This window comes from Temnothorax americanus, unplaced genomic scaffold, assembly GCF_048541705.1.
Source record: "Temnothorax americanus isolate GAGA-0224 unplaced genomic scaffold, ASM4854170v1 Scaffold14, whole genome shotgun sequence".
In the NCBI taxonomy this organism is placed as follows: Eukaryota; Metazoa; Arthropoda; class Insecta; order Hymenoptera; family Formicidae; genus Temnothorax; species Temnothorax americanus.
The window spans coordinates 4164664-4188166 of record NW_027509275.1 but is presented as its reverse complement, the minus strand read 5'-3'; the positions used below and the strand labels follow the sequence as shown (position 1 = coordinate 4188166).

The following is a 23503-nucleotide window of genomic DNA, read 5'->3' as shown; positions in this document are numbered from 1 at the left end:
TACCGATACGAAATGCGAATGCGACTGCGACTGCGACAGCGACAGCGCGTGACATTTCTCTCGAGCTCGAGCTCGAGAGATGACGCTTCAAATTCGGATAATACAAGGCCATCGGAAATGACGAGAATCGAGTCGGTAAAAATATCGAGAGTCAGACGCGTTCGGACTTCGGACGTCGCGTACGTTGCACGTTGCACGCCGACCACACCTTTGGACGAGTCCACGCGACGCGACGTGCGCGGAGCCGGGAGCGGAGCGGAGCGGCGCGCGCGATACCGGCTCACTCACTCACGGCTCACGCTTGTTCGGCCGGACGATCTCGCTCACAGCTTACAGCGTTCGCGGTGCTGCACGGTGTTCGTTCTCTTGCCGCTGGCATATTCGATCAGCACTCTCCTCCGATCCGAGATTCGATCGCTCGTAAACACTGTTTTTAACAGCGTGCCAAGAAAGAGGTAAGTACCAGCTTTGACAGGTTGACCGTCGGTAGCCGGTCACATGTCACGTACGCGGGCACGCATCGCTCCGCGTTACTTTTTCGTTCTCGGTGGGTGGGTGCCGCAACGTTGTTTGGTTTTAACGTGGAAAACGCAGAGAGTATCGCTTCGAACGTAAGTAACGAGCGCGTGGTCAAATCGATTTGCTCTTTTCTCGGATCTTCCGAACGCGCCGCGCTTCCTAGTTCGCGCCGCGCCGGCTTTCTCGCCCACGAGTCGCGTTATTGCAGTCGCGTAACGTCGAAACACTCGACAGGTTGTCGATGTCAAGTGGTTGTAGACGTGCAGGTGGTTGCGTCGCGGCGGGATGGCGATGGCGATGGCGATGGCGGTGCCTTATTAATAGCAACGACGACGCGCGGTAGCGTTCGTTACTGACCTACGACGCTCGCGTAAAATTTAACGCGCATATTTGTACACGTGTGCTCGATCGAATCGATCGATTCACCGCGATATCGAAGCGCCGGAAGAGATCGCGGTAAGGATGACAATTTTGCGCGACGCAGCCCAGTGAAATCGTCGAACGAATATCAGCAGACCGGACTGATCGACTCGCGCTCGGTTTTACAGATTCGATCGTGAAATCCGCAGAGTTTGACGATTAATTTAACGGATAGACGTAACGTGGAATCGCTCGTCACCGATACCGGCTCGTCGTCGCGCCGGATGACGCGTGGCGAGGAGGTGACGAGGTGAGGAGATGAGGTGAAGCGAGGTAGTGGTAGTGACGTTGGGTGGGGGGGGAGAGAGGAGGGACGCGAGACAACGGGTCGAGTCGAGTCGAGTCGGGCGGGGCGGGGGTGGGGGAAGCTGCGGAAACCCCTCTGTGTCAGAGTACTTCCATATATGGTAAAGAAAGCTAGGATTGGTCGAGGGTGTCCCACCCTTGTTGGCCGAGCGTCGACTTGTCGGAGCGCGGTGGGGCCGAGGAACAACGTACGTGTATCCGTTCGTATAATACACCGCGAGCCGATCGTTGACTACGCTCTGCGACTCTGCGTTTGGTGCTGGATCGTTCGACGGTGCGGCAGTGTCGCTGCTTGAAGCTTCTGTACGTAACTTGAATTTTTTTTACGCGAAACGTAAGTCGAAGTCGAAGCGCGAGGTGTAGCGATAGCGATATCTGGGATTAGCGCGTTAATCGCAACGAAGAAACGGGAATTGCTCGACGAGAAAGTGCGCGCGACGACAATACTGCCGGATATCGTACGAAGTGCGAACGACAAAAACTTGGCGAATGTGCGTTTCAATCGGGTGGTGCGCGTGGGCTTAAAGCGCTTCGAAAGTATTTCGATGTGCGAAGAGACGTTTAATCGTGGATTCGCGTGACGCACGATTGGTATAACGATTAGGTCGCTGCACCGTCAAAAATGCGTCGCGAAAGACGATCCAAGGATGTACGCGCGTTCGATGCAGCGATAGAAACCGGCTCTAAATTTGTAAAATTTCGTTCGATCGAGACGACGCGGGTAGTTTGTAGTTTGCCGTTCGTCTCGTCGGCGTCGGCTGCCGCGAAAGGGCGGAGTGGAGCGGCACGGGACGGGGTAGGGCACGGTAGGGTGGGGCACAGGGCAGGGTGCGGTCCCGATGATTAACGATAACGTTGCTCTCTCGCATCTCGGATCTGCTCGAAGGCTCTTGGTCGCGTTGCCTCGCCATGTCGTTCTTAAAGCCGTGCGTAATCGCGCTACGAGTTGCGGGCTCGGTTGCCGGTTGGGGATACGATTGACGGTTGTAGATTGACCGATCGGAGCGAAGCAGCTTGCCGGCTGATTAAACTCGTGTAATATACGGTCTTTGCGAAGCGTACTTACCTTTATTGGCGTGTCCTCTCGACGCCACATCTTGAACGTGTTTCGAGAGCGAGTTGTACTACTCGTACTGACCACCGGCTTTCCTCGATATATATATATACTTTTTCGTAAGCCTTTCAACGAAAACGTGTTTCTGGGTTTTTTTTCTTTCTTTCTTTCTAGAAAAGCGATGCAATCCGAGATTGCGCGTGCCGCGTGCTTCTTCGACCGTCGGAAATATCTCTGAAGCGCGATAAAACGGGGCAAAGAGTATAAATTTATAGCCGTATTTTAATTTAAATTTCGTTATTTCATTGATTCGACGTAGGTATGTGATCGACGACTCGCGAGCAAAAAAAAGAAAGGTATTCGCTTCCGCGTACGCTTGTAACGCTTCGCGTAATTTTTCCTTTGCAGATAAATCGAGAGAGCAAACATGTGCGACGAAGAAGTTGCCGCGCTCGTGGTCGACAATGGATCCGGTATGTGCAAGGCTGGCTTCGCCGGGGACGACGCTCCCCGCGCCGTCTTCCCCTCGATCGTCGGCAGGCCGCGCCACCAGGGTGTCATGGTTGGTATGGGACAGAAGGATTCTTACGTCGGTGACGAGGCCCAGTCCAAGAGAGGTATCCTAACGCTCAAGTACCCGATCGAGCACGGTATCGTTACCAACTGGGACGACATGGAGAAGATCTGGCATCACACGTTCTACAACGAGCTGCGAGTAGCACCGGAGGAACATCCGGTTCTTCTCACCGAGGCACCCTTGAATCCCAAGGCTAATCGCGAAAAGATGACGCAGATCATGTTCGAGACGTTCAACACTCCCGCCATGTACGTGGCGATCCAGGCCGTTCTGTCGCTGTACGCTTCTGGCCGCACCACCGGTATCGTGTTGGACTCGGGCGATGGCGTCTCCCATACCGTACCGATCTACGAGGGATACGCTCTGCCGCACGCTATCCTCCGCTTGGATTTGGCCGGCCGCGACTTGACCGATTATCTCATGAAGATCCTCACCGAGAGAGGATATTCCTTCACGACCACGGCCGAACGAGAAATTGTTCGCGACATCAAGGAGAAACTTTGCTACGTTGCGCTGGACTTTGAGCAGGAAATGGCCACGGCAGCCTCTTCCTCCAGTTTGGAGAAGAGCTACGAGCTTCCCGACGGTCAAGTCATCACCATAGGTAACGAACGATTCCGTTGCCCCGAGGCTCTCTTCCAACCCTCGTTCCTAGGCATGGAAGCTTGCGGCATTCACGAGACCACGTATAACTCGATCATGAAGTGCGACGTCGACATCCGCAAGGACCTGTACGCCAACACCGTTTTGTCTGGCGGTACCACCATGTACCCCGGCATAGCCGATAGGATGCAAAAGGAGATCACTGCCTTAGCTCCGTCTACCATGAAGATTAAGATTATCGCCCCACCCGAGAGGAAGTACTCCGTATGGATCGGTGGATCGATTCTCGCCTCGCTCTCCACTTTCCAACAGATGTGGATCTCGAAGCAGGAGTACGACGAGTCCGGACCCTCCATCGTCCACAGGAAGTGCTTCTAAACGCGTTCTCGATCGCAATATTATCATTTCCCGATCCCTGAGACTTTGAGAAATGAGAGAGAGAGAGAGAGAGACAGAGAGAGAGAGAGAGAAAGAGAGAGGCTTTTGTCTCGTTTCGCAGGCGGACGTAACATCAACTTCCGCGACGATTGTCCTTTGGTTTCTCCGGGGCCAAAGGTAGCTTCTTTCAATTCGGATGTACGTGTTTAAGATACGCGAGTGAGGTAAACGCGTCCGATTAAACGAGAGGAGAGAGAGAGAGGGGGGAGGGAGGGAGGGAGGGAGAGGAGCTTACGATGTATCTCGCCCTCCTCCCGCGATTGTTCCTCGGTCTCGGCGGCAACCCAATATAAATCGACGGCTCGTTCTTGCTCGTTTAAACGCGATAATTTTCCATCGATTCGATATAACGATCTTAAACATTGTGCCCCGATTCCCAAATACCTTTTTCTACCTTGTCTTATATCGAGTCCTTTGTATAATATATTTCAACAACTTTGTGTCCAGCAAGTCGGTAGCAATTAGCTAAACATTCCTCGCGAGACACATCCTTCTCTCGACGCGAGAGCGGAACGCTTCTTTTCCGTTTGACTCGTCACTCCCCCGTAAACGTCGTACGCGTAAACCTCGATTGCCACTTTTCTTCAAGAATTCGAGCGAGAAACGGTTATACGCGGATAACTCCGAGGTTTCTGTTTCGCGAGAAAGATCGTCGGTTACTCTTCCCGCGGACAGAGACGACGGACACACGATGGCGATCAACGTCGATGCATTCCGATCAATGCGTGGTGTTTTTAAGAGATGCTTGCGTGTCGAAGCTCAACATACGTTGTACGTCATTCCGCGCAGAGAGACAAGCCTCCGACTTCTCTTACCTGTTTTCTATTATAATTTGCCTATCGTTGAGGGAAAAAATATGGCTTTTTTGTCTTTTTTCTTTTTTCTTTTTTTTTTTACACGATGGGGTAAACCGCTGATCCGGAAAAGTCTTACCAACGTTCGCTCAAACAAACGGAAAAAGGGCACCACGGTTTCGACCCCGTAAGCGTAGCCAAAGTATTATAATTTATTCCCATTGTATTGCGCAAGACATTCACACACACGTACACATCTTAAAGACTACTTTAGACTTATGGGATTATAAAATAAAAGTCTGAAAAACACATGATTGTGATTTGTGTCTCTTTTGAAATTGTCCCCGTTCGTCCTCACTCTCTTAGACATTTCGACCCTTTGCAACTAGTATATATTGACTGCTAATTATATAAACTCCCGTATCCTCGTATTATCTTTTCCTCGTTCAATATGTTGCTCTTTACACATTTTTCATATTGATATACACACGCGCACGCATACACATATATGCATATATACATTCTTGTGATGGTGTGATGCAAATTGAAATTTTATTCTCTCTTCCCCTGAACTGTCGGAAGACCGTGGTATTGTATGCATACTTGGAATTATCGAAGCTCACTATCAGTTTGCTTAAAAAAAGTTCTTTTTCCCTTTTTTGATCGCTTATAACTCGAAAGTTATCTGCACATTGATATTTTTGCTAAAGAAAGATCACGAATTGATCAAAAAATCCGTCATTATAATAATCTTTGGGGAGATTGAGACACCTTGTAACAAATTATATTGAGCGAGCCTGTAAAGAACCTTGCCTGTTTATATAAATTTGAAACTCCGAGTTTCAGAATTATTTAATAAAAAACGGAAAGAGATAAAAGTGTAAAAAGTTATATATATACATATAATACATATAGATATAATAGATTAAGCGAAAGACTGTAGCTCACAGTTCCACGGAAAAGAAACGAGGGAATAATGAAAAACTAAAAATGATGGATTAAAATAATCGCGAGTCGAGATCTAACAATAAGCTTTGTTCCACGTCTAGATCAGGTGCAGCATGGTTTTTTTGTCTCTTGAAAGTAGGTAGTGAAAATTCAAATTGGAATATGATTATTCAATTATATGTATCAACGATTATCGATCATTTAAGCGAAAATATAGGCGTGTCACGATCGGTCGATTGGTGCTCCGTGCTTGCTCCGCAACGAAAACTCGACGATGAAAATTTTCAACTGAACTCGAGTTGAAAGTTTGAAAGGGAGAAAATTGTCTTGGTAAGCGCATACTATACGCACATACATATATATATATTTATTATTTATTTGATTGATTTGGGGAATGAAGCACGTGGGTGCCGCATGTCAGCATTTCCGTGTTAAGCCCGGCCTACTCGCGGTGTTCGCGAAACGCAAGATACACGCACACATGTCAATATAACCTGTATACACAGAGAGGTTAGATTGACACGCAGACTGTGCGTGTGTCTTGCGTTTCGCGAACTGCGAAGTAGACTGGGCAGCGGGCTTTACAGTCGCGTCATCGTCAACGCAAAAGTATGAAACGTTAAATCGGTGATTATCCTTTTTTCCGTTTGTCCGTGCGATTTGCATTCGCACTTCGCACGTGTGACTGTGAGAGAGAGAGAGGAGACGAGACGCGACGGCGACGCGACACGCGACGCGAGTGACGCGCGACGCGACCACGCGACGCAACATCCTCTAAAATCGCAAATCGCAATCAGATACGATCTGCGAGTTTAGAGTTTAGAGCTGGCTCGACTCGAGAGAGATGCCCGAACAGAACGTTGGCGATCAGTATCCAACATGGGTAAGGATTAAGGAAAAGTCGGGCTTGAATCGTCTCCGTGCTCCGTTTCGCGATTGACGGCTCGCCAACTTACTGACCATAACCTCAGTTAACCTAACATAAGTAAACAGTGGATTTGACGATTTGAGTGTTCGTTCAAAGGGATCTCCATCGTAGGTCGGGCTCGTGTACGTCTTCAATCTCATCGTTGGAACAGGCGCTTTGACTTTACCCGCTGTATTCAGTCGAGCAGGATGGGCACTTGGATTAAGCGTTATTTTGGTGTTAGCGTTTATCAGGTACATACGCAGAAGCAACTTTTTCCATCGTTTACATCCAAGCTTGTTTCGTCTCACGCCTCTGAATTTCTTCTTTCGTATAGTTTCATCACGGTTACATTTGTCATAGAAGCAATGGCATCTGCCAATGCTATCGTTACGTGGAGGCATATCCAGCATCGAAAACGAGTAAGTGTTTTCCAACTTGTTTTACTTGCTAGCTTTCTATAAAAGACAGTCGTTTGACGAGCGTTCTACAGAGACAATTTTAGAAAAAGATGCAGGTAAAGGTAATGGCAAGGTAACGATAGCTAAAGACACATTTGATTGGCGATACGTGCGTGGCGCGGCGTCACCTTGTAATACTGCAAATTGAAATACTTTTCAGGTCTTGCGGACGGTAGGCGAATCTGGTCCTTCCAATTCAGATTCGGAGGACACTCCGTTGGTAGCTTCTCTCTCGACTAGTCCAGATCGTTTGGATATGACTTGTAGATATTATGTGATTCGGGATAAAATAGAGATGGGCCAGATGGCATCCATTTTTTTCAATAGATTTGGCATTACCCTATTCTACTTGTGTTTCGCCATATATCTATATGGAGATTTAAGCATTTATGGTGCAGCGGTCGCAAAGTCAATAGCCGATGTCGCCTGCACTTATTTGCCACAAAATTTTACGTGCAACGACACTGTACCAGATACTGAGCTTTGCTGGGAAGGTCCTGCGTTTAATCGACTGGATGCATATAGAATATTCCTGGTACGTCTCCGGTTTGTAAAAAAATTTCACTGCTTTTAATATTCGCACACGCACATATTTTGGCACTTTCAATTTTGCGAGATTAAAGCGTCAAAGTGACTATTAGTGATATTGATTGTTGCTTTGTTTCTACTTTCACAGACCGTGTTTGTATTATTATTGGGCCCGTTTGTATTTTTCAACGTCCAAAAGACCAAGTATCTTCAACTACTGACTTCTGTAATGCGATGGCTCGCGTTCACTATAATGATCGTGTACGCTTTAAAAAATCTCTTTGTACACGGCGCTCGTGGCAATCCACCTGTCGCGAGTTTAGCCGGTAAGCTATAAGATTGACTAATGAATACATCGTTTATTTACATGATTGCCGATTGCTAAATACACTGCTAAAAAAATTTAGGGCATCACTTTTTGTCAGTAAATTATTGCCCATTTTTTAACTGTAATTACTCAGCGAATAATTAACGTAAAAAAAGTTTAAGAAAGTAATACTGTTAATCGTCATTTTAGGGATTCCCAGTCTTTTCGGTGCTTGCGTTTACTCCTTCATGTGTCATCATTCGTTACCGGCTTTGGTAGCGCCAATAGCGAACAAGTCTAAACTAAATCGATTTCTAGCTCTCGATTACACCCTAATCGCTCTCTTTTATTTATTATTGGCTCTAACTGGCATCTTTGCCTTTGAGCGTTTGGATGATCTTTATACCTTGGATTTCGGACCACGCGGTTTGGGTGATTGTTCCAAGAGTGACAATATTTTTATGCTCCTTATGGAATATTTCCTAGCACTTTTCCCAGTATTTACTCTGAGTACCAGTTTTCCCATTATAGCGATTACCCTCCGAAATAATTTGCAATCACTTTTTTTAAAAGAGGATACATTTTACACTTTATGTCTTCAGAAACTCGTCTTCCCCATCTTGGCAGTAGTACCGCCGTACCTGATCGCGATGACTACCAAAGATCTATCGATATTAATTGGAATCACAGGCTCGTACGCTGGAGCAGGAATACAGTATTTAATACCTACGTTCCTGGTTTATTACGCTAGGAAAAAGACCAACAAGGTCATCGGCCTCGGGGTTATTAATAATTTTGCAAGTCCCTTCTCGGGCAGGTATTGGTTAGCTTTCGTTGTGGTATGGGCTATTACTTGTATGATTTTAGTGTCGGTCAATTTCATACAAGTGCATTTACAATCTTGGATCAGTCAATAACAAAATGAAAATTATATATATATATATCGTAATCGAAAGAGATTTTGATTTTTGTACTGTAGGCTCCATCAGAGACAAAATATGCAGGATGTTTGTGAAAGGCGACTATGCATCTTCATTGATACGTTACAAAACTTATCAACAGCAAAACAATGTATGGATCAGTGGATGGACCGCAGAATCACGCATTAAAGCAGCAATTGGTCGATCGATATTGTCGATTGTATCGCGGTATTGAACCCCGCACGCGAACCGAATAACGACGACTAAATAAGCCCGGGATGAGAGCGATGATGCTGTACTGTAACGCGACTGATTCGCGAGCCTGTGGAATCTTCCCCAACATGAGATACCGATAAGTGTAAGGTGTAAGGTGATCGTTATTTGTGGCAGGATACACTCATACGTACGTGTGACAAACCGACAATACTTCGGTACAAGTAAAATATCGAATAAGTTTAATATCGAGGATATAGCAATGTAGAGATTTGTAGAAAAAACAAATGTTTATCTTTATACGTACATATATTTTACTTTTGTAGAGTTGTCCCGGGAGTCGCCGGGACAGATATGCGTGATTTCTTTATCGTATGGAGATTCTAACGAACCTGCGTCTTTATATTTAAAAACTTTTTTTTTATATGTTAAGGTAATCCCTCATGTGTTTGTGTATTTATAATAAAATAATGTATGGTAGCGACGAGATAGCAAAAAGGTATGATATTAAGATGTTTTTTTTTAAGATTATATTTTTGTACAAGATACGTATGAAACTGCCAAAAAGGTATTCGCAGCATGTCCGCCACATCTGTGTACCTGTGCAAGTGTGGTGTTGCGGGTGTTATATACATGTGTATATATTCCAAAAGCAATTAAAACGGATAATAATAAATAGTTGATTGTACACAAGTCTCTCTATCGATTTATTCGCACCAATATGCACACACACACGCACACGCGCGCGCATTTCTACATTCTTACATTTATTTGAAATTGAGATCTGCGTAGCACAGACCTTAACACAGATAGATATCTCTTCAAGATTTCAACGATACCAGATAGCACGATTAAAGCGCGATAAAAGCTATTTTCGACAAAATTTAATGTCCCTGATCGAGTAAATTTGCGTGGAATACATTACATTGCCCTTGTTACATAGGCACAGTATCTGTAAAATCTTGAATATGATGAAGCAATGTTATCTTTACGTATATCTGTGTGACAACGGATTATAGTAATAATATTAAAATAAACAAAGGATGAATCTCGATACTCTTATTCATTTAGAATTGCTCGGTGAAGTTAGTTTATCGTAATAATGATTTGTTTTCGAATAAATTTCGTAAAAGGACCATAGTATAGGTGTAATTGTGCACTTGGTAAAAAATTACATGTTTGATCAATTTTCAATAATAAAAACAAAAAGTTGGCGCGTTGCAATCATTCTAAAAGAAAATTAAAAAAAGTTGTACTGTTCTTGTTGTTTTTTACGTATGTGGAATTACCGCATACGCGTACGAGAATGTGTCGTATGTGTACGAACATAAGTGAACACTTTGGAGTGAGAATACATGTTATTGATTTATACCCTGCACGATTCGGGTACATATTTACAATAAATAGCATTTTCGTGCACTTGTACGATTTGATTTCTCTTTTTGCTTTCGAGCTCCCTACTAGATTGCAAGCTGGTATCGCAGTGAGATTAGATGACACACATCTCCCTATTCCAACACTGGGTACATTCGAACATTAGCTTGTACTATTATAATTATCCTTTTCTTTCATTCGTCAGTCTTTAACATTGCGAATACTCCAGATGTTTATCTGTTGATACACAACGTTGTCAAAGTCTCGTAAATTTACTTTTTAACTGACAGTGAACTTGATTTGAAATTAGATTTTGAGATATGTCTTTGGTCTCGGCATTAGCTTAAATCACGAGATAACAATGTGTAACGTAGGTATGTATAACATAGGTAATTAACACGAGCGATATATTTTTGTCTCACTTTTTCTTTTTGGTCAATTGAAAAAGTGCTCGAATAGCTTATACAAGAACAAAGATGCATATCACGTATCGTCGCATGTGTAACAACCAAATTTAATCGCATGTAGATCTCAGAGAGCATAATGGCTAGACTCGATACACTTTGTAAATGTTAATTTTTGCAGGAAATCCTTCATAGACTGTTGATCAGAGTTTATTGTAAAAAAAATCCGTGTAAAGAGATCAAAGACTTATTTAATCTAACAATTCGACGAAACGAGTTAATTCGTATGTCAAGTAATACTGATGAGCTCTCTCTCTCTCTCTCTCTCTTTCTCTCTCTCCCCCTCCCTCCCTTCTTTCTACAAATTAGACTAGGTTACTCGTAATTATTTAAATAAGGACAGTGTGTATCCTCGTGACCCACGCACTCTATTACCGGATCGTGCGCGCTGTCCCACATTCCTGGACCACATTGTCGGCATAGTCCGGCCAATGTGCAAGGTAAGCGCACAAGCTGACGGAAATGATGAAGCAGGCCACGTGCCTTTCGAAGTATAACGTTTCCGTCCATATACATGGCCAATGAACTGAAATGCAACAACATTTCGTCCGTTCGGAGATCTTGGGCGATTACGTCGTCCGCGTAAACGCACATTATAGCGAGGCAAAGAAATAAGTGGAAATGATCTGTTAAGTAATTGACCCAGCAGGCTTCCCACATGAGCAACGCTGTCTCGGTCGGAAATTCTCTTTTCAAGCATCTGCAACGAGAGAAAAGTGAGCCAGATATATATAAAGCTATATGAAGTCTACAAGTGTAGTTTCTGCTGTTACGCATATATTGTACGTGTGTGCACACACAGTTGTACGACTACGTACAAGAGTATCCACCGATGACAAAATAGAAGTTCCAAGGCATCCGCGTGATTTTGAAGATGCGCATAAAAATCTGGTACCATAATTCTTACTAATTCTCGAAGATAACACAGATTTCTGTCCATATCTGTATCGGTCGGAGTGCACACGGCTACCGATCTTTGCATCAAACCCGCGAAACACCAGAAGGCCTCGATTTCAGAGTTGAGTTCGGCTAGTAATGGAGCTAGGAGATCGGACATTCCTTGAGTGTAACCCAAGCGGCAATTGTATACCGCGTAGTTGAGTAAAATGTTCCTGCGTGAAAAAAACGGGAGAAAAGGAGAGAATGACAAATAAGTAATGACACAGGTGATACGATCCACGCAATATTGTAAATTCGGGGATGGGGGAAGAGAGAGGCACTCTGGAGCAACTCGTCTCGATACTCACTTCATTACTTCGACGTTGGGATTACCCTCACCGGCGTAATACGGGTTAGCTCTATCCGTGCGGACAACATCTTTCTCCACTATGCACACCACGTTTCGCCAGAAATGCTCGGCTTGCTCCGGATTCATACTCAGTCTGCGCTTCTGTATCTCCTCGTACTCTTGCCGCCTAATGGCGTCGATCTGCTCTCTATCCTCGTACGTGCTTTGATAAGAATAACAGTGCAATAGGAAGGGCCAAACGATCTTTCGTAGTGCCGGTTCCAAACCCCCGAAAAATATTCCCTTACGAAGAGCAAGGTCATCCTCCACCTGGCCCCGTTCATTCAACAAATCTTTCCAAGCTAACGACGTGATCATCGGCACTTGACCTTCCTCGGGATGCAACTCGTCCCGGCTTACTTCCGGCCGGCATACCATAAAATGCCTGCGCAACGTACAACATATACGCGTCACGGTTGTATCGCAACGCGACGTAAATATCACGACATAAATCGTTATGCGACAGAGAAAGCGAAAATGCGCGATGCAATTTTTTGTATTTTATGCAATTTATCCAGATCTAATTATGCCTGACCTGTACGGCAGAGTCTCCTCCGTATCCGTGCTTAAACGCGGATAAAGCAATTGATGCCATTGATGTAGAGTGGCGGCTAGCCGATCTAAGCCGCCGTGATGGAAATGCAAGATCTTGTACTGGCTCTCTCTGCTCGCCACGACCAGCTGACCGCAGGTGCAAGCAGGATCGGCGAAAAACAGCCTCAAGGATCGCATCTCGCTGAGATCCACCGAGAATCTTCTACATCGATGCGCTCTACGTAGCGTCACTGGTGACGCGGTCGCGCTCTCGGGAAAGACAAGATTGTGCTGTAGCGCTAAGAGCTCCGGAGACCTCATCCACGACGGCATTTCTTCCGCTACAATACAAATAACAACGTCATTGCTAGTATCATTAATCATACGCGAATATGGGTCGGCTGATGGCCGAGTTATATTCAAAAATCGTTTCTACGTACTGTCGGTAGGTACCGAGATTGACAAGCTACACGTCGACGTTAACGACAAGCTGCGACTCTTGATGCTCGTATCGTCGCGAAGCGAGAAGCGTGGCTCCTCGTCGATGCTCCTGGCGTCGTTGTTAAAGTCCCGCTCCTTCTCATTGCTCGAACCTACTGACGTCGGATTCGGACGTTTCTCGGCCTCGATCTCAGTCTCGGTCTCGGTCTCGGTCTCGACAGTCTTGGCATTTTCATCTTCGCGACCAATCGTGCCTGGGTCTCGACGGCGTAGCAAATTATAGCCGTAACGGTAGCCGGAACCGGAGCAGACGCGTTCACAGTCTCCGCAGTCGACGGGCTCCTTCGCCTCCAAGCACACATCTAGTTTTCCATTTCCGTTATCGTTCTCGCCGTCGTTTTCATTTTCATTCTCGTTCTCATTTTCATTCTCCAGCTCGTGTCTCACGTCCGAAACGTTGAGGGAATCGCCGCTGCGTGTCTTGTCGGAGATTCGGGAACGCGGAGAGATTGGATCGTCGTCGCGATGCGCGGCAGCGTTCCTGGCACTCAGATTCTCCAACGCGGTGGGATGCTTGCGCAATGTGCTGTTGGGTATCCAACTTAGGTGCAAAGTCGGCAAATTCGAATTTTTGTTCAGCTTGCAAGTTATAGTCATATATCCAGGATGATGCACCACGTCGGCGTGCTGTCTCATTAACGTAGGAGGGTGCACGCAGACGTTGTTTTTGCAGAACAATGCCTCACCGTCCTGATAAATGACGCGACGGTTGTCTTGGCCGCATTCGCCAAGAATGTAGCTGCTCGCTTTTCTCAAAATGTTTGGGAGAGGCATCGTCGTCGTCGACGTCGTCGAGAGATTGCTGACGAGAAGATGAGACAATTACTCCGTTACGCCGTTAATTTTTGCTGTAAAATAAAAGAGACACTACACGTACAAGTATTCAGCGAGAAAAATGTTGGTTAAAATTTAGTAAAATTTAGTTGTTTACACTTACTCGCGAGATTCGACTCTTTTGCCTCTGCAAGAGTTCCAGACAGTCCGGAGTCCGGTCCGGGCTATCCTCGTTCACGAGATTCTGAAATCGCGGGCCATATCGTCGTTGCAATCGAACGGAGCCAATCGGCGATGAACGTAGGACGGAGGGTGAGCATAATCGAATAAAAAGCACCGGATCTCTCGGATGGACTCGCCTCAGAGAGTCCACGATGAACCGACTTGTAGTCTCCTTTCTGCTCCTTCCGCCTTCCGCGTAGCGTACGATACACGCGTGCTTATACTTACGCACGCGACGGCGTTATCGCCTCTCGATTAGCCTCATTACATACGGGGGAACGTCGACAATGCGTATTCGCATCGTGGTAACGTGCGCATCCCGTTGCCGAGTTCTGAATTCTATTCTACGATAACGTAGCCGTGTACTTCGGCCCCGAATCGTAAGACTCTGCCATTCTTCACCGAAGAGGATGGATATTCTCGAAAACTCCCGATATCTCGATCGAATTAGTACCGCTGAAACATTTTCTCGTGGTGCATAAGTAAAATTGAGATCATCCGCACCAGCAATCAACGTCTCTGCTTCTAAATCGCTGATGTTCAAGCGTCACTGCTTAGTGCGCGAGCGCCGTCGCCGTCGCCGTCGACGCCGCTTGGCTTGGCCGCTACCGCGCAAGTACGTCGATTTCGATGAAATCCGCTAAAATCTCCAGACGCAGATTTACTTGCTTCTCTACAAGTTTTCCATTTCGGCTTGATCTTCCAACATGCATACACATCTGATTATACGATGACGGGAACAAAGAGCTTAACTCAGCAACGGATGTATACGAGAAACGCGGGGGGGTATCCTCCTTATCCTAGATCAATACTTGTGTTTGATCGTGGAACCTACCGCCCCTCCTACTACTCGACCCGCTGACATTTCGCTATACATTTCTCTCTCATAAGCCTCATAGGCCATTTTTATCGATTATTCACCGTTTTCATAATACCGTAACGCACAAAACTGTGCGCATCACACGTGTTTCGCGTTTATTCATCTTTGATCGAGACAACTTTTCTCCCATATACATATAACTTCTTTCTTTCTCTCTTTTTTTTATTCGAAGCTGATCTATCAAGTCACATCAATTGTAGAGAATTACAACGAATCTCAATCATTTTATTTCATTAATTCAGAAAATTTTTTAATTACGTAAATTTTATTGGTTTGATGTATTTATAATGTAATTTTTCAAGTAATGTAAATGCACGATATAGTTTTGTGTCAACACTTGTTCGAAAGAGAGAAAGAGAGAGAGAGGGGGAGGAAGAGGGGGGAAAGAGAGAGAGAGAGAGAGAGAGAAAATATATACCAAACGTATCATGGAAAAAAACCACCCGTGATCCATCGTTTCCATGCTGTATGCTGCAACGCTTACGATTGGCAAAATTAGCAAAGTTCATAGTTAAAGAGTATCTTGTGATCGTTGCTAAGAACCAGTCCTGACTTAGGTCCGCGTTTAAGATACGATATCGTAGAATATGCTGAAAAATGAAAGTCCTCTTGCAGATAACCGTTTATAAGCAAATGCCCTACGATAGCTTCCGCGGTTTCTCTCGCAAAATTTGGCACGGGCACGTTAGATACTCGTAACGACGAGACGCCTTTACCGTACCAAGCGTCTATGAGCTTCAATGCGGTTAATCGTACTTGGTTTTGCACGGCTTTAGTCATAATTTGATACACGTGTTTGCAATATCGCACTATGTCCATCTGCTTTCTAACGCTAGGTTTTCTACAATGATCACACATCTCGGCGCAGTCGTCTCCTTTCCAATTTTCTTCAAAGTGCGTCGCTATTAAACTCCGTCTACAGGACGTTTGATCCAAACAATACTCCACTACCTTGTACAAGTTCCGCAGTCCGACTTTATCTTGAAATACCATGGTACTCAATTTAAATACGTCCGCTAATCTATAGAGCACGAGACACACCGACTTCTTGCCATCTCTTCCCGCTCGACCACTTTCTTGATAAAAATTCTCCATCGACTTTGAAACGCAATGATGAATCACGACGCGCACGTCCGGCTTGTCGATGCCCAATCCGAAAGCGATAGTGGCGACTACCGCTTGATACTTGCCCGACATCCATTTCGAATAGACTTCTGATCGGTATTTGGCTTCGAGCATCGCGTGGTAGCATCCGACTTTGATACCTCTGTCTCTCAAATCGGTCGTCAATTGTTCCGCATCTTTAATCGTAGTCGTGTAAATTATACCTGACTTGCCGCTAAATCGATTCTTCAACAGATTCTCTATCATCGCGAGGCACGTCTCTTTGTCCGCCGGTTTGCGACGAACCTCGTAATATAAATTGGGCCTATTGAACGAGGCTCGTAAAACTAGACAACCACTGATGTCCAGCATTTTCTGCACGTCTACGATGATCTTAGCCGGAGCCGTCGCGGTGAGACCTAGAATCGGTATTCCTGGGAACATGGATTTTAGTACTCCCAAAAACTTGTAGTCGGGCCTGAAATCGTGACCCCACTGACTGCAACAATGCACCTCGTCGATCGCAAACCGTTCTAGATGCCCCAACTCGTATGCTTTTTGCAGCTTGCTCATGAAGCGATTGGACTTGGCCATGTATTCCGGCGTCACGTAAATCAGTTTGAGAGGGGAGCTTTTATCCACCAGGGCCGTCATAATCGTCTTGACGCTCTCCTTATCAGCCTTTGCGCACAGCATGTTGGCTTTTATATCGAGTTTACGCAATCCGTGCAGCTGGTCCTCCATCAAAGATATCAATGGTGAAACAACCACCGTTACGCCTTCACTGATCACAGCCGGCAATTGGTAACATAAACTCTTCCCACCACCCGTAGGCATGATCAATATAACATCTTCCTTGGACATGGTCGCATTCATAGTCGGTAACTGTAACTCTCGTAGTTTCTCTATCTCGAATACGTCCTTTAACGCTTTCGCGAGCCTTGCGGACCAAGCAAAGTCTTCATTGCCCCAATTTCTCTTGGACAGGGAAAAACTTTTCTTTAAAAGAGCATCGTCGCGCAACTTGTCTTTGCGTTGCGTCAACAACTTTTTACGATCTTGCAACTTCCGCAACTCGTTCTCTACTTGTTGTAGCTCGTAATCAATAGCAGCTATCTCGTCGTCCTCCGTAACTGAAATTTTTTCGACAAGTTCTCAGTACTCGTACTAATTCTCATTGACAAAGAATTAAGTTAAATAAACGACTCTATACTCTATTTTGCTGAAGCTACCGCTAGAAAGTGGCAGTATGCTTATCCTGCCTGCCGATCCAGGCGAGTCGCGTTTCGAGATTGAAATTAATTAACAACGCTTTTCCATACTCGTGACCGCAATGAGTTTAGTTATTTCTTCTCTTGCAAATTGCGAAAGTAAAAAATGGAGAATGAAATTTTAGAATCGTTACAATATCTACGATCTACGATATATTACATAGAACCAACCTTGACATTCATTCTCGCATTCCTCGTCGTCCAGCGTAATAATCATGTCTCTTGTCGTGTCGCTATTAGACATTTCGATCGATTATATCTCTTGCCGTTGAATATCGAGAATTACGAAATATAATGAATCGCGAAGGTAGAACTGTATTTGTGAACATAAAACGATTATTATTAAGTATAGCTTGTAGCTTGGCTATGATAGGTTTATATGCATGCATCGTATGTACATATTTTTACGTTACACGTGTGTGTGTGAGATCCTAACCTACTTTATACCTAACCTAACTACGCGATCATTGGCTTGCACCGGTCTCGTTATGTATAGTACCTACCCTCCAACTGTAAACTGACGACTACCGCAACACTTATATCGGATGCATCGAATCCGATAATACCTTGGTTGGTGGGATAGTATTTAGCGCATAGGTGCTGGCTGTTATCAGCTGTACTACACACACATACATACATATGTATACGTACCGACCGATCGACAACAAGGCGGCCGCTAGGTAGTGAGTATGGGGAATGATCAGCTGTTTTTTTTATCAGCTCCATCGCGCGCACGTCTCTCTCTCTCTCTCTCTCTCTCTTTTCTTCCACGATAAGTATATCTCGTCAGGACTGGTTAGTTGTTATACACAGATATGTCATCAGGCAAGTAGAAAGTATAGCAATTAGCGAGGGGGGCGAGAAGCTTTGTACGCACAAAATAAATGAAACACATAGTTTTTTCTTTTTTTTGCTTTTGTCATCATGTTTCGTCAAGTTGCACTACGTGTGTGCCCAACATGGCTCGAGAATAAACTCACGTCTATGTATTTCAGGGGTACGTTTTATACATTTGTCCGTTCGTCATATATCGTTATTATCTTGTTGTATCGCGCTATCATTCATAGCTCTCTCTATCTTATCGCTGTGTCATTCTCGCCACCAGTGGTTACTCCAGCCTTACATTGCCGCGTTATACATCGTTGTTTTCTTTAATTTATCTATCTCTACCACTTGTTTTTCTCATTCTACATCTTAATCATTAATATTAATATTTTCACACTTATCGGAGCACGTTGTAGAATGTAGATAAATCACGCTTGTCGTTTAAAAGAATCGCGCGATGTATACTAATACTACATACATATTTAAGTTACACTTTGTACTTTTCTTTAAACGTTTCAGCAAAGAGCGTTTCTTTCAACGGCAGATCGCACAGTCTAAGCGCAACGGTGGATCATTCCAACATGAAAGTACAAATATTACCAGCGCTTCGAGACAATTACATGTACTTGGTACGTATGCCGCTGTTTATCCTAAAACGTTCCTACGATCATCCAACCAGCCTGAATAATGTCGAGAAATGTATATACACAATTCTTTGTACACCCCCTCCTGTATCTTACACAGGCAAGATGTATAACTCTCACGTAAAATATTTACAAAAAAATGTTTCAAAAATACCTTTCTCTTACTTCCTCCTTTTAGTATCGTATATAATTTTTGTTTGGAACTTTGTGCAAGATTATCGATGAAGCAACGAAGGAGGCTGCCGTCGTAGATCCTGTCGATCCAGAAGCCGTAATTACAGCCGTTCGACAAAATGATGTCAAACTGACGAAGGTTTTAACTACTCATCATCATTGGGATCATGCCGGAGGAAATGCTAAACTATCGAAAAGCTTCGCTGATCTCGCGATATATGGCGGGGATGACAGAATAGAAGCCATTAATTGTAAAATTACGCACAACGATACGTTCAACATTGGCAATCTGTCGGTCAAGTGTCTCGCGACACCTTGCCATACGCGTGGGCACGTTTGTTACTACATTACGGGAGAAGGAGAAGGAAGAGGAGAACATCCACCATCCGTGTTCACAGGTAAAGCTAAAGAGAGTATGACAAAGAGAAAATACTCAAATAGCAAGTATACCAAATATAATAAACAGATGTTTAACCCATTTAAAAGGAGATACGCTCTTCGCCGGAGGCTGTGGGAGATTTTTCGAGGGTACCGCAAATCAAATGTATGAGGCACTCGTCGAAATTCTAGGCTCTTTACCCGAAGAGACGGTAGGTAGAACCACTCGAGCCAAATTACAATGGGCCAAATTGGTTCTCAAACGTTTATACCTTGCAGAAGGTGTATTGCGGACACGAATATACAGCCAACAACCTCAAGTTCGGCTTACACGTGGAACCCGAGAATCTGGCAATTCGACAAAAATTAGATTTGGTCCATACTCAACGTGCTAATAATCTTCCAACGGTGCCTAGCACTATTAAAGACGAAAAGCTGACAAATCCGTTCATGAGAGTGCACGAATCGTCCGTCGTGAAACACGCGCAACAAAATGATCCCGTTCAGACAATGTCGTACCTAAGACGCGAAAAGGACAACTTTAAAGCTTGACTCTCGACAAAACGTCTTCCTTTTTATATTTATCAAGTATTTACATTGCTGATGTTGATATGAATTTAAAATGTAAAACATACAGAAGGTGGTTAAATGAATATCGAAATTCTGTCGCGCTCGCACGTATGATATAATATATATATATAACGCATCCTATAATTATATTCTAAAAAAAATATATATATACCCAGACTTTATGCTTAATTTTTTCTCATTAATTTGTCGCTTATTCAATTTTATGAATTCCAATTAGAATTTTACTTCTCTTATGTTCGCGACACTGTACAACCCTATCGCTGCGTCAAAATTTCCAAATTATCTCAACTTCTTGGTCTCGCTTTCGACATCTATTTGTATCAATCGATATGCGTATTTACTCGTACATTCGCGATAGACATACTCGCGAATCGAGAAGAGATACACGAGGCTACCTATAAACGGCCATAAAAGTGGTTCCTCTAATTTTACTATCGTGCCAGCCTTGCAAAGCTTTGATCTAAGATAAATCCTTCGTAATCTATATCCATTACAGCTAAATATTACGTTACATTTAGTGACATTTGACATGGCGCATCTTCAGTCTTCTTATTATATATTTGCATCTCGGCAACATATTTCTCCTTGGATCTCTCATACATGTCGTAATATACCTGAAACGCGATACAAGGTATCAACAATGTACTTGACTGAATAGCGGAAAGTGAGAATGCAAAAGATATATCAAAGTCGACGTCAGTCAAGTACGTAACGTTAAATTTTACTTTTTTATCCTCAGAGCTGAGAGACTTCCAAGTAGTTGCGAGTTGCCTAGTAAGTTCTTGTTTACTAGGCTCTGGTTCTCCAGCTAAACGTTCCATCACACGAGGTCTTTGCTCTTGACAAAATTGAAAGAAAGGATTAGCGGGTCTCTTCGGTGCGTTTGGATCAGCTTTCGCACCCTTTCTCTTCGTTCCTTTTCTGGGTTTCTCCTCTTTAGCACCGTGAGAGATACCTTTCCCTCCTTTCTCTGACTTTGGAGTCGTTTGAAACACACTGTTCTCTTCGAGCACACCCATCGGAGCTTCCCGCCAACGATCTCCATGTCGATCCAATCGATCGATCAAGAATCTACGATCAATGACACAGACGACGAAAACATGCGGATTCTTTGGCTACGGTCAACGTGGCGCTACGAATGATTCGAAGCGTTCCTCTTCTCTTTTCTTTCAATGAAGAAAGAGAAGAAGAACGCTCCAAAGCATTTGTAGCGTCACGTTGACCGTAGCCTTTTGACCATCGAACAAACTAATCTAACTTAACCTGCCTGCGAAACTAACTTTTTCTCTTTCCTTGTTCGTCGAAGAAGCTTTCTTACTTTCTGGATTCTGTAGACCAATCTTTCATTTTCCTATCGTTTAAAGAATACTATGTAGTTTGAAGAAAAAAAAATAAATAAAAACCGTCGATAATGACTTCGTTCCAGAAGGGAGAGACTTAACCTGTTGTAAGACTTCGCATCTCTCCAACAGTAATTGGTATTTTCTCTTGTAAATATCAAGCTCTTCTGGCTCCACGTCATATTCGGACTCATCGGACATCGTAAATATGAAATAATTTACAACGAAACACGCGCGTAAGAGAAACGAAGAGAGAAAAACCAGTTGCTAGTTAACTACAAACACTTTACACCGTAATATAAACACCACATTTCAAGCAATTTCAAGGCAAGGCGCTCCTGCTCCTGCCACGGTGCGATAAAGAAAAGGTGTGCTCTCGCCGCTTGCCAGCTCTTGCGCATGAAGATGATTGACCAATGAGAATGGTGAGGAACGAGTGGCTGGACATGTCGATATATCAGCCAATCAGCCTTTTGCGTTTTGCCTGAGACAACGTCCCTAGATAATAGAGAACCCACATTGAAGGAAACCGTCTGATTGGCTAACTAAATCACGTGGTTCAACGCAACGCCATATTGTAGCGCCGTACGCCGCGCCGTAGGGACTTTAGCGAGAGCGGCCGAAGGCGCCCGAAGGCCGAACGTGATTCGGCCGGATTCGGGGGCTCCCGGCAGTCCCGGCTCGACTCGTCGCGTGGCGCGCGCAAGTAATACGTTACTCGTTGAACGTCGGTACGGACGGTACGTCGTACAAGTGGCGGGTCGCGGCGAGACGTTGTCGCTCGTGTAATTTTTCTTTCCCGTGTTCTCGTGAACGAAAAGAAATCCTCCGGTTACAGAGAGAGAGTGTGTGTGTGTGTGTGTGTGTGTGTTGCAAGCTGAATATGTACGCCGAATATTCTGTATTCTGTTACTTCTCGGATTCTCGGGTCGACCGCAACAAGTGGGATGGCCGAAGTGAACGCCCGGGTACGTATCACCCTCCTGCTCCTCCCGGCTGCGGGCTGTGATTTGACGGGTCTTCTGCAATGTGGCCAATGTGCCGCGATCGGTAAGTGAATTGTGCATGAGAGACAAATGATTCGAAGCGCGATACATCCCGAATCTTTAATAGAATCCTTGTCCCGAGTGTCGCAGTGAGACGATAACCTTGGAATTCGTGTCGTGTGTCTCTTGCCTCCGTTTCGATTACTAGTTCGAATGAGTGAATCGCGTGGAAAGACGGTTCTTGTCGCGATCGCGAACGAGGGAGCGTCCGGAGCGAGCTTGCTCTAAAATGCGTATGAACGTCGAGAGCGAATTAACAAGCTCAAACGTGTAGTGTATGCGAATACAATAATTCCGTTTTTCGTTCAAAAACAGACACGTAATTTGCTTGTTTACGTAATTCGTTACGTTTACAAATGTTTAAAATTCATTTGTACGTGCTCCTAATCTAACTTTGTAGAAAATTAGATAATAAATTATTGTAATATAGCAACAAGAGAGCGTGGGACAAGTTCTTGCCTCGAACGTCCTGTTACTTTATAAATCGAAAGTTGATTGAGTGCATTTTCTGTGTTTAAGTATTAATTTTGAAGAAAAAGTAAGATCGTATAATAAAAATGAATAATTGCATATATACTGCACCTGGAACATATAACAATGAACATCTATGTTGTGAGCTCATTACGTACCTAATACTTATTGTAAATTTTTCTTTCGATTTGTACCCAAAACAGAAATGTGGCTTTTTATTTCTCGTTTTACATGTTGTCACGTGACAAATGCGACAAATGTGAAGCGCGATGTGAAAGAAAGTTTATACACGAGCATTCAATTGGTTCACATTGTAGACATTTACTTATACAATTCTTGTGCGCATCTGTTTTGAAATAAATTTTCCTTTATTTTATTGTTCTCGCGCTAATTTCACAGCGTGCACGGCGATAAACCTACAACGAAATCGCCGATGTCCCGACAAAGGCGAGGGTGCTTCTGTACCTCGCGAGATCTCCTCTAACCTCGCGAGGTGCTCTTCTACCTCGCGAAACTTGTCAATGTAATTTTTTGCATTCTCTTATTTTATTAAATACGAACACTATTATATGAGAATTATGAATTTTATTTATCTCGCGCTAATTTCACAGCGTGCACGGCGATAAA

At 44.3% G+C, this 23503-nt stretch overlaps 6 protein-coding genes across 18 annotated transcripts; 3 read left to right on the top strand and 3 right to left on the bottom strand.

Moving 5' to 3' along the window:
• Positions 1-268: 268 nt before the first annotated feature.
• On the top strand, positions 269-5020 carry LOC143894666 (actin-5C). Of its 2 annotated transcripts, none has more exons than XM_077401154.1 (2): positions 269-455; positions 2708-5020. In XM_077401154.1, the coding sequence occupies exon 2, from the start codon at positions 2727-2729 to the stop codon at positions 3855-3857; it is 1131 nt and encodes a 376-aa protein (XP_077257280.1). In that variant the 5' UTR covers positions 269-455; positions 2708-2726; the 3' UTR covers positions 3858-5020. The 2 variants fall into 2 exon arrangements, with proteins under 2 accessions (XP_077257280.1, XP_077257281.1); XM_077401155.1 differs by lacking the exon at positions 269-455 and adding an exon at positions 1390-1548.
• Positions 5021-5870: 850 nt separating this feature from the next.
• LOC143894665 (transmembrane protein 104 homolog) lies at positions 5871-9688 on the top strand. Of its 6 annotated transcripts, XR_013256138.1 has the most exons (8): positions 6182-6542; positions 6699-6820; positions 6904-6988; positions 7188-7562; positions 7704-7881; positions 8073-8294; positions 8465-8679; positions 8842-8981. XR_013256138.1 is itself a non-coding variant. In XM_077401152.1 (7 exons), exons 3-7 carry the CDS (start codon positions 6935-6937, stop codon positions 8969-8971), a joined length of 1344 nt encoding a protein of 447 aa, XP_077257278.1. In that variant the 5' UTR covers positions 5871-5989; positions 6699-6820; positions 6904-6934; the 3' UTR covers positions 8972-9688. The 6 variants fall into 6 exon arrangements, 5 of the variants coding, with proteins under 5 accessions (XP_077257278.1, XP_077257275.1, XP_077257277.1 ...); XM_077401152.1 differs by lacking the exon at positions 6182-6542 and adding an exon at positions 5871-5989 and having other exon boundaries at positions 8073-8679; positions 8842-9688; XM_077401149.1 differs by having other exon boundaries at positions 6181-6542; positions 8073-8679; positions 8842-9688.
• Positions 9679-15290, bottom strand: Tbc1d16 (TBC1 domain family member 16). The gene is made up of 6 exons (XM_077401144.1): positions 14094-15290; positions 13096-14004; positions 12657-12996; positions 12081-12506; positions 11652-11945; positions 9679-11533 (listed from the first exon to the last, which is right to left on the bottom strand). Exons 2-6 carry the CDS (start codon positions 13928-13930, stop codon positions 11149-11151), a joined length of 2280 nt encoding a protein of 759 aa, XP_077257270.1. The 5' UTR covers positions 13931-14004; positions 14094-15290; the 3' UTR covers positions 9679-11148.
• Positions 14102-18203, bottom strand: LOC143894664 (ATP-dependent DNA helicase Q1). Of its 3 annotated transcripts, none has more exons than XM_077401148.1 (3): positions 18059-18203; positions 17579-17720; positions 14102-17269 (listed from the first exon to the last, which is right to left on the bottom strand). In XM_077401148.1, the coding sequence occupies exons 2-3, from the start codon at positions 17649-17651 to the stop codon at positions 15528-15530; spliced, it is 1815 nt and encodes a 604-aa protein (XP_077257274.1). In that variant the 5' UTR covers positions 17652-17720; positions 18059-18203; the 3' UTR covers positions 14102-15527. The 3 variants fall into 3 exon arrangements, with proteins under 3 accessions (XP_077257274.1, XP_077257273.1, XP_077257271.1); XM_077401147.1 differs by lacking the exon at positions 18059-18203 and adding an exon at positions 17911-18048; XM_077401145.1 differs by lacking the exon at positions 18059-18203 and adding an exon at positions 17844-17930.
• On the top strand, positions 17687-20175 carry LOC143894668 (hydroxyacylglutathione hydrolase, mitochondrial-like). 5 transcript variants are annotated; one of them, XM_077401157.1, is made up of 5 exons: positions 17687-17714; positions 18752-18861; positions 19091-19448; positions 19537-19640; positions 19708-20175. In XM_077401157.1, exons 1-5 carry the CDS (start codon positions 17702-17704, stop codon positions 19978-19980), a joined length of 858 nt encoding a protein of 285 aa, XP_077257283.1. In that variant the 5' UTR covers positions 17687-17701; the 3' UTR covers positions 19981-20175. The 5 variants fall into 5 exon arrangements, with proteins under 5 accessions (XP_077257283.1, XP_077257285.1, XP_077257284.1 ...); XM_077401159.1 differs by lacking the exon at positions 17687-17714 and adding an exon at positions 17950-18090; XM_077401158.1 differs by lacking the exon at positions 17687-17714 and adding an exon at positions 18092-18232.
• Positions 19982-21714, bottom strand: LOC143894669 (nuclear autoantigen Sp-100). Its single transcript, XM_077401162.1, has 4 exons — positions 21462-21714; positions 21300-21370; positions 20745-21090; positions 19982-20633 (listed from the first exon to the last, which is right to left on the bottom strand). Exons 1-4 carry the CDS (start codon positions 21558-21560, stop codon positions 20523-20525), a joined length of 627 nt encoding a protein of 208 aa, XP_077257288.1. The 5' UTR covers positions 21561-21714; the 3' UTR covers positions 19982-20522.
• Between the last annotated feature and the right edge of the window lie 1789 nt (positions 21715-23503).

Excerpts from the sequence above, each read along its gene's own strand:
- LOC143894666 (XM_077401154.1), top strand. The coding sequence starts at position 2,727 with ATGTGCGACGAAGAAGTTGCCGCGCTCGTGGTCGACAATGGATCCGGT.
- LOC143894665 (XM_077401149.1), top strand. The coding sequence starts at position 6,504 with ATGCCCGAACAGAACGTTGGCGATCAGTATCCAACATGG. Across the intron at positions 6,543-6,698 it reads GCGATCAGTATCCAACATGG|GTCGGGCTCGTGTACGTCTT; the intron begins GTAAGGATTAAG and ends TCTCCATCGTAG. Across the intron at positions 6,989-7,187 it reads ATATCCAGCATCGAAAACGA|GTCTTGCGGACGGTAGGCGA; the intron begins GTAAGTGTTTTC and ends AATACTTTTCAG.
- Tbc1d16 (XM_077401144.1), bottom strand. The coding sequence starts at position 13,930 with ATGCCTCTCCCAAACATTTTGAGAAAAGCGAGCAGCTACATTCTTGGC. Across the intron at positions 11,946-12,080 it reads CCCAACGTCGAAGTAATGAA|GAACATTTTACTCAACTACG; the intron begins GTGAGTATCGAG and ends TTTTTCACGCAG. Across the intron at positions 11,534-11,651 it reads TGTCATCGGTGGATACTCTT|ATGCTTGAAAAGAGAATTTC; the intron begins GTACGTAGTCGT and ends CTCTCGTTGCAG.
- LOC143894664 (XM_077401148.1), bottom strand. The coding sequence starts at position 17,651 with ATGTCTAATAGCGACACGACAAGAGACATGATTATTACGCTGGACGAC. Across the intron at positions 17,270-17,578 it reads ATGCGAGAATGAATGTCAAG|TTACGGAGGACGACGAGATA; the intron begins GTTGGTTCTATG and ends AAAAAATTTCAG.
- LOC143894668 (XM_077401156.1), top strand. The coding sequence starts at position 18,332 with ATGTTTCGTCAAGTTGCACTACGTGTGTGCCCAACATGGCTCGAGAAT. Across the intron at positions 18,862-19,090 it reads GAGACAATTACATGTACTTG|ATTATCGATGAAGCAACGAA; the intron begins GTACGTATGCCG and ends ACTTTGTGCAAG. Across the intron at positions 19,449-19,536 it reads TCCACCATCCGTGTTCACAG|GAGATACGCTCTTCGCCGGA; the intron begins GTAAAGCTAAAG and ends CCCATTTAAAAG.
- LOC143894669 (XM_077401162.1), bottom strand. The coding sequence starts at position 21,560 with ATGTCCGATGAGTCCGAATATGACGTGGAGCCAGAAGAGCTTGATATT. Across the intron at positions 21,371-21,461 it reads GATGCGAAGTCTTACAACAG|GAAAATGAAAGATTGGTCTA; the intron begins GTTAAGTCTCTC and ends TTTAAACGATAG. Across the intron at positions 21,091-21,299 it reads CGAACAAGGAAAGAGAAAAA|ATTCTTGATCGATCGATTGG; the intron begins GTTAGTTTCGCA and ends CATTGATCGTAG.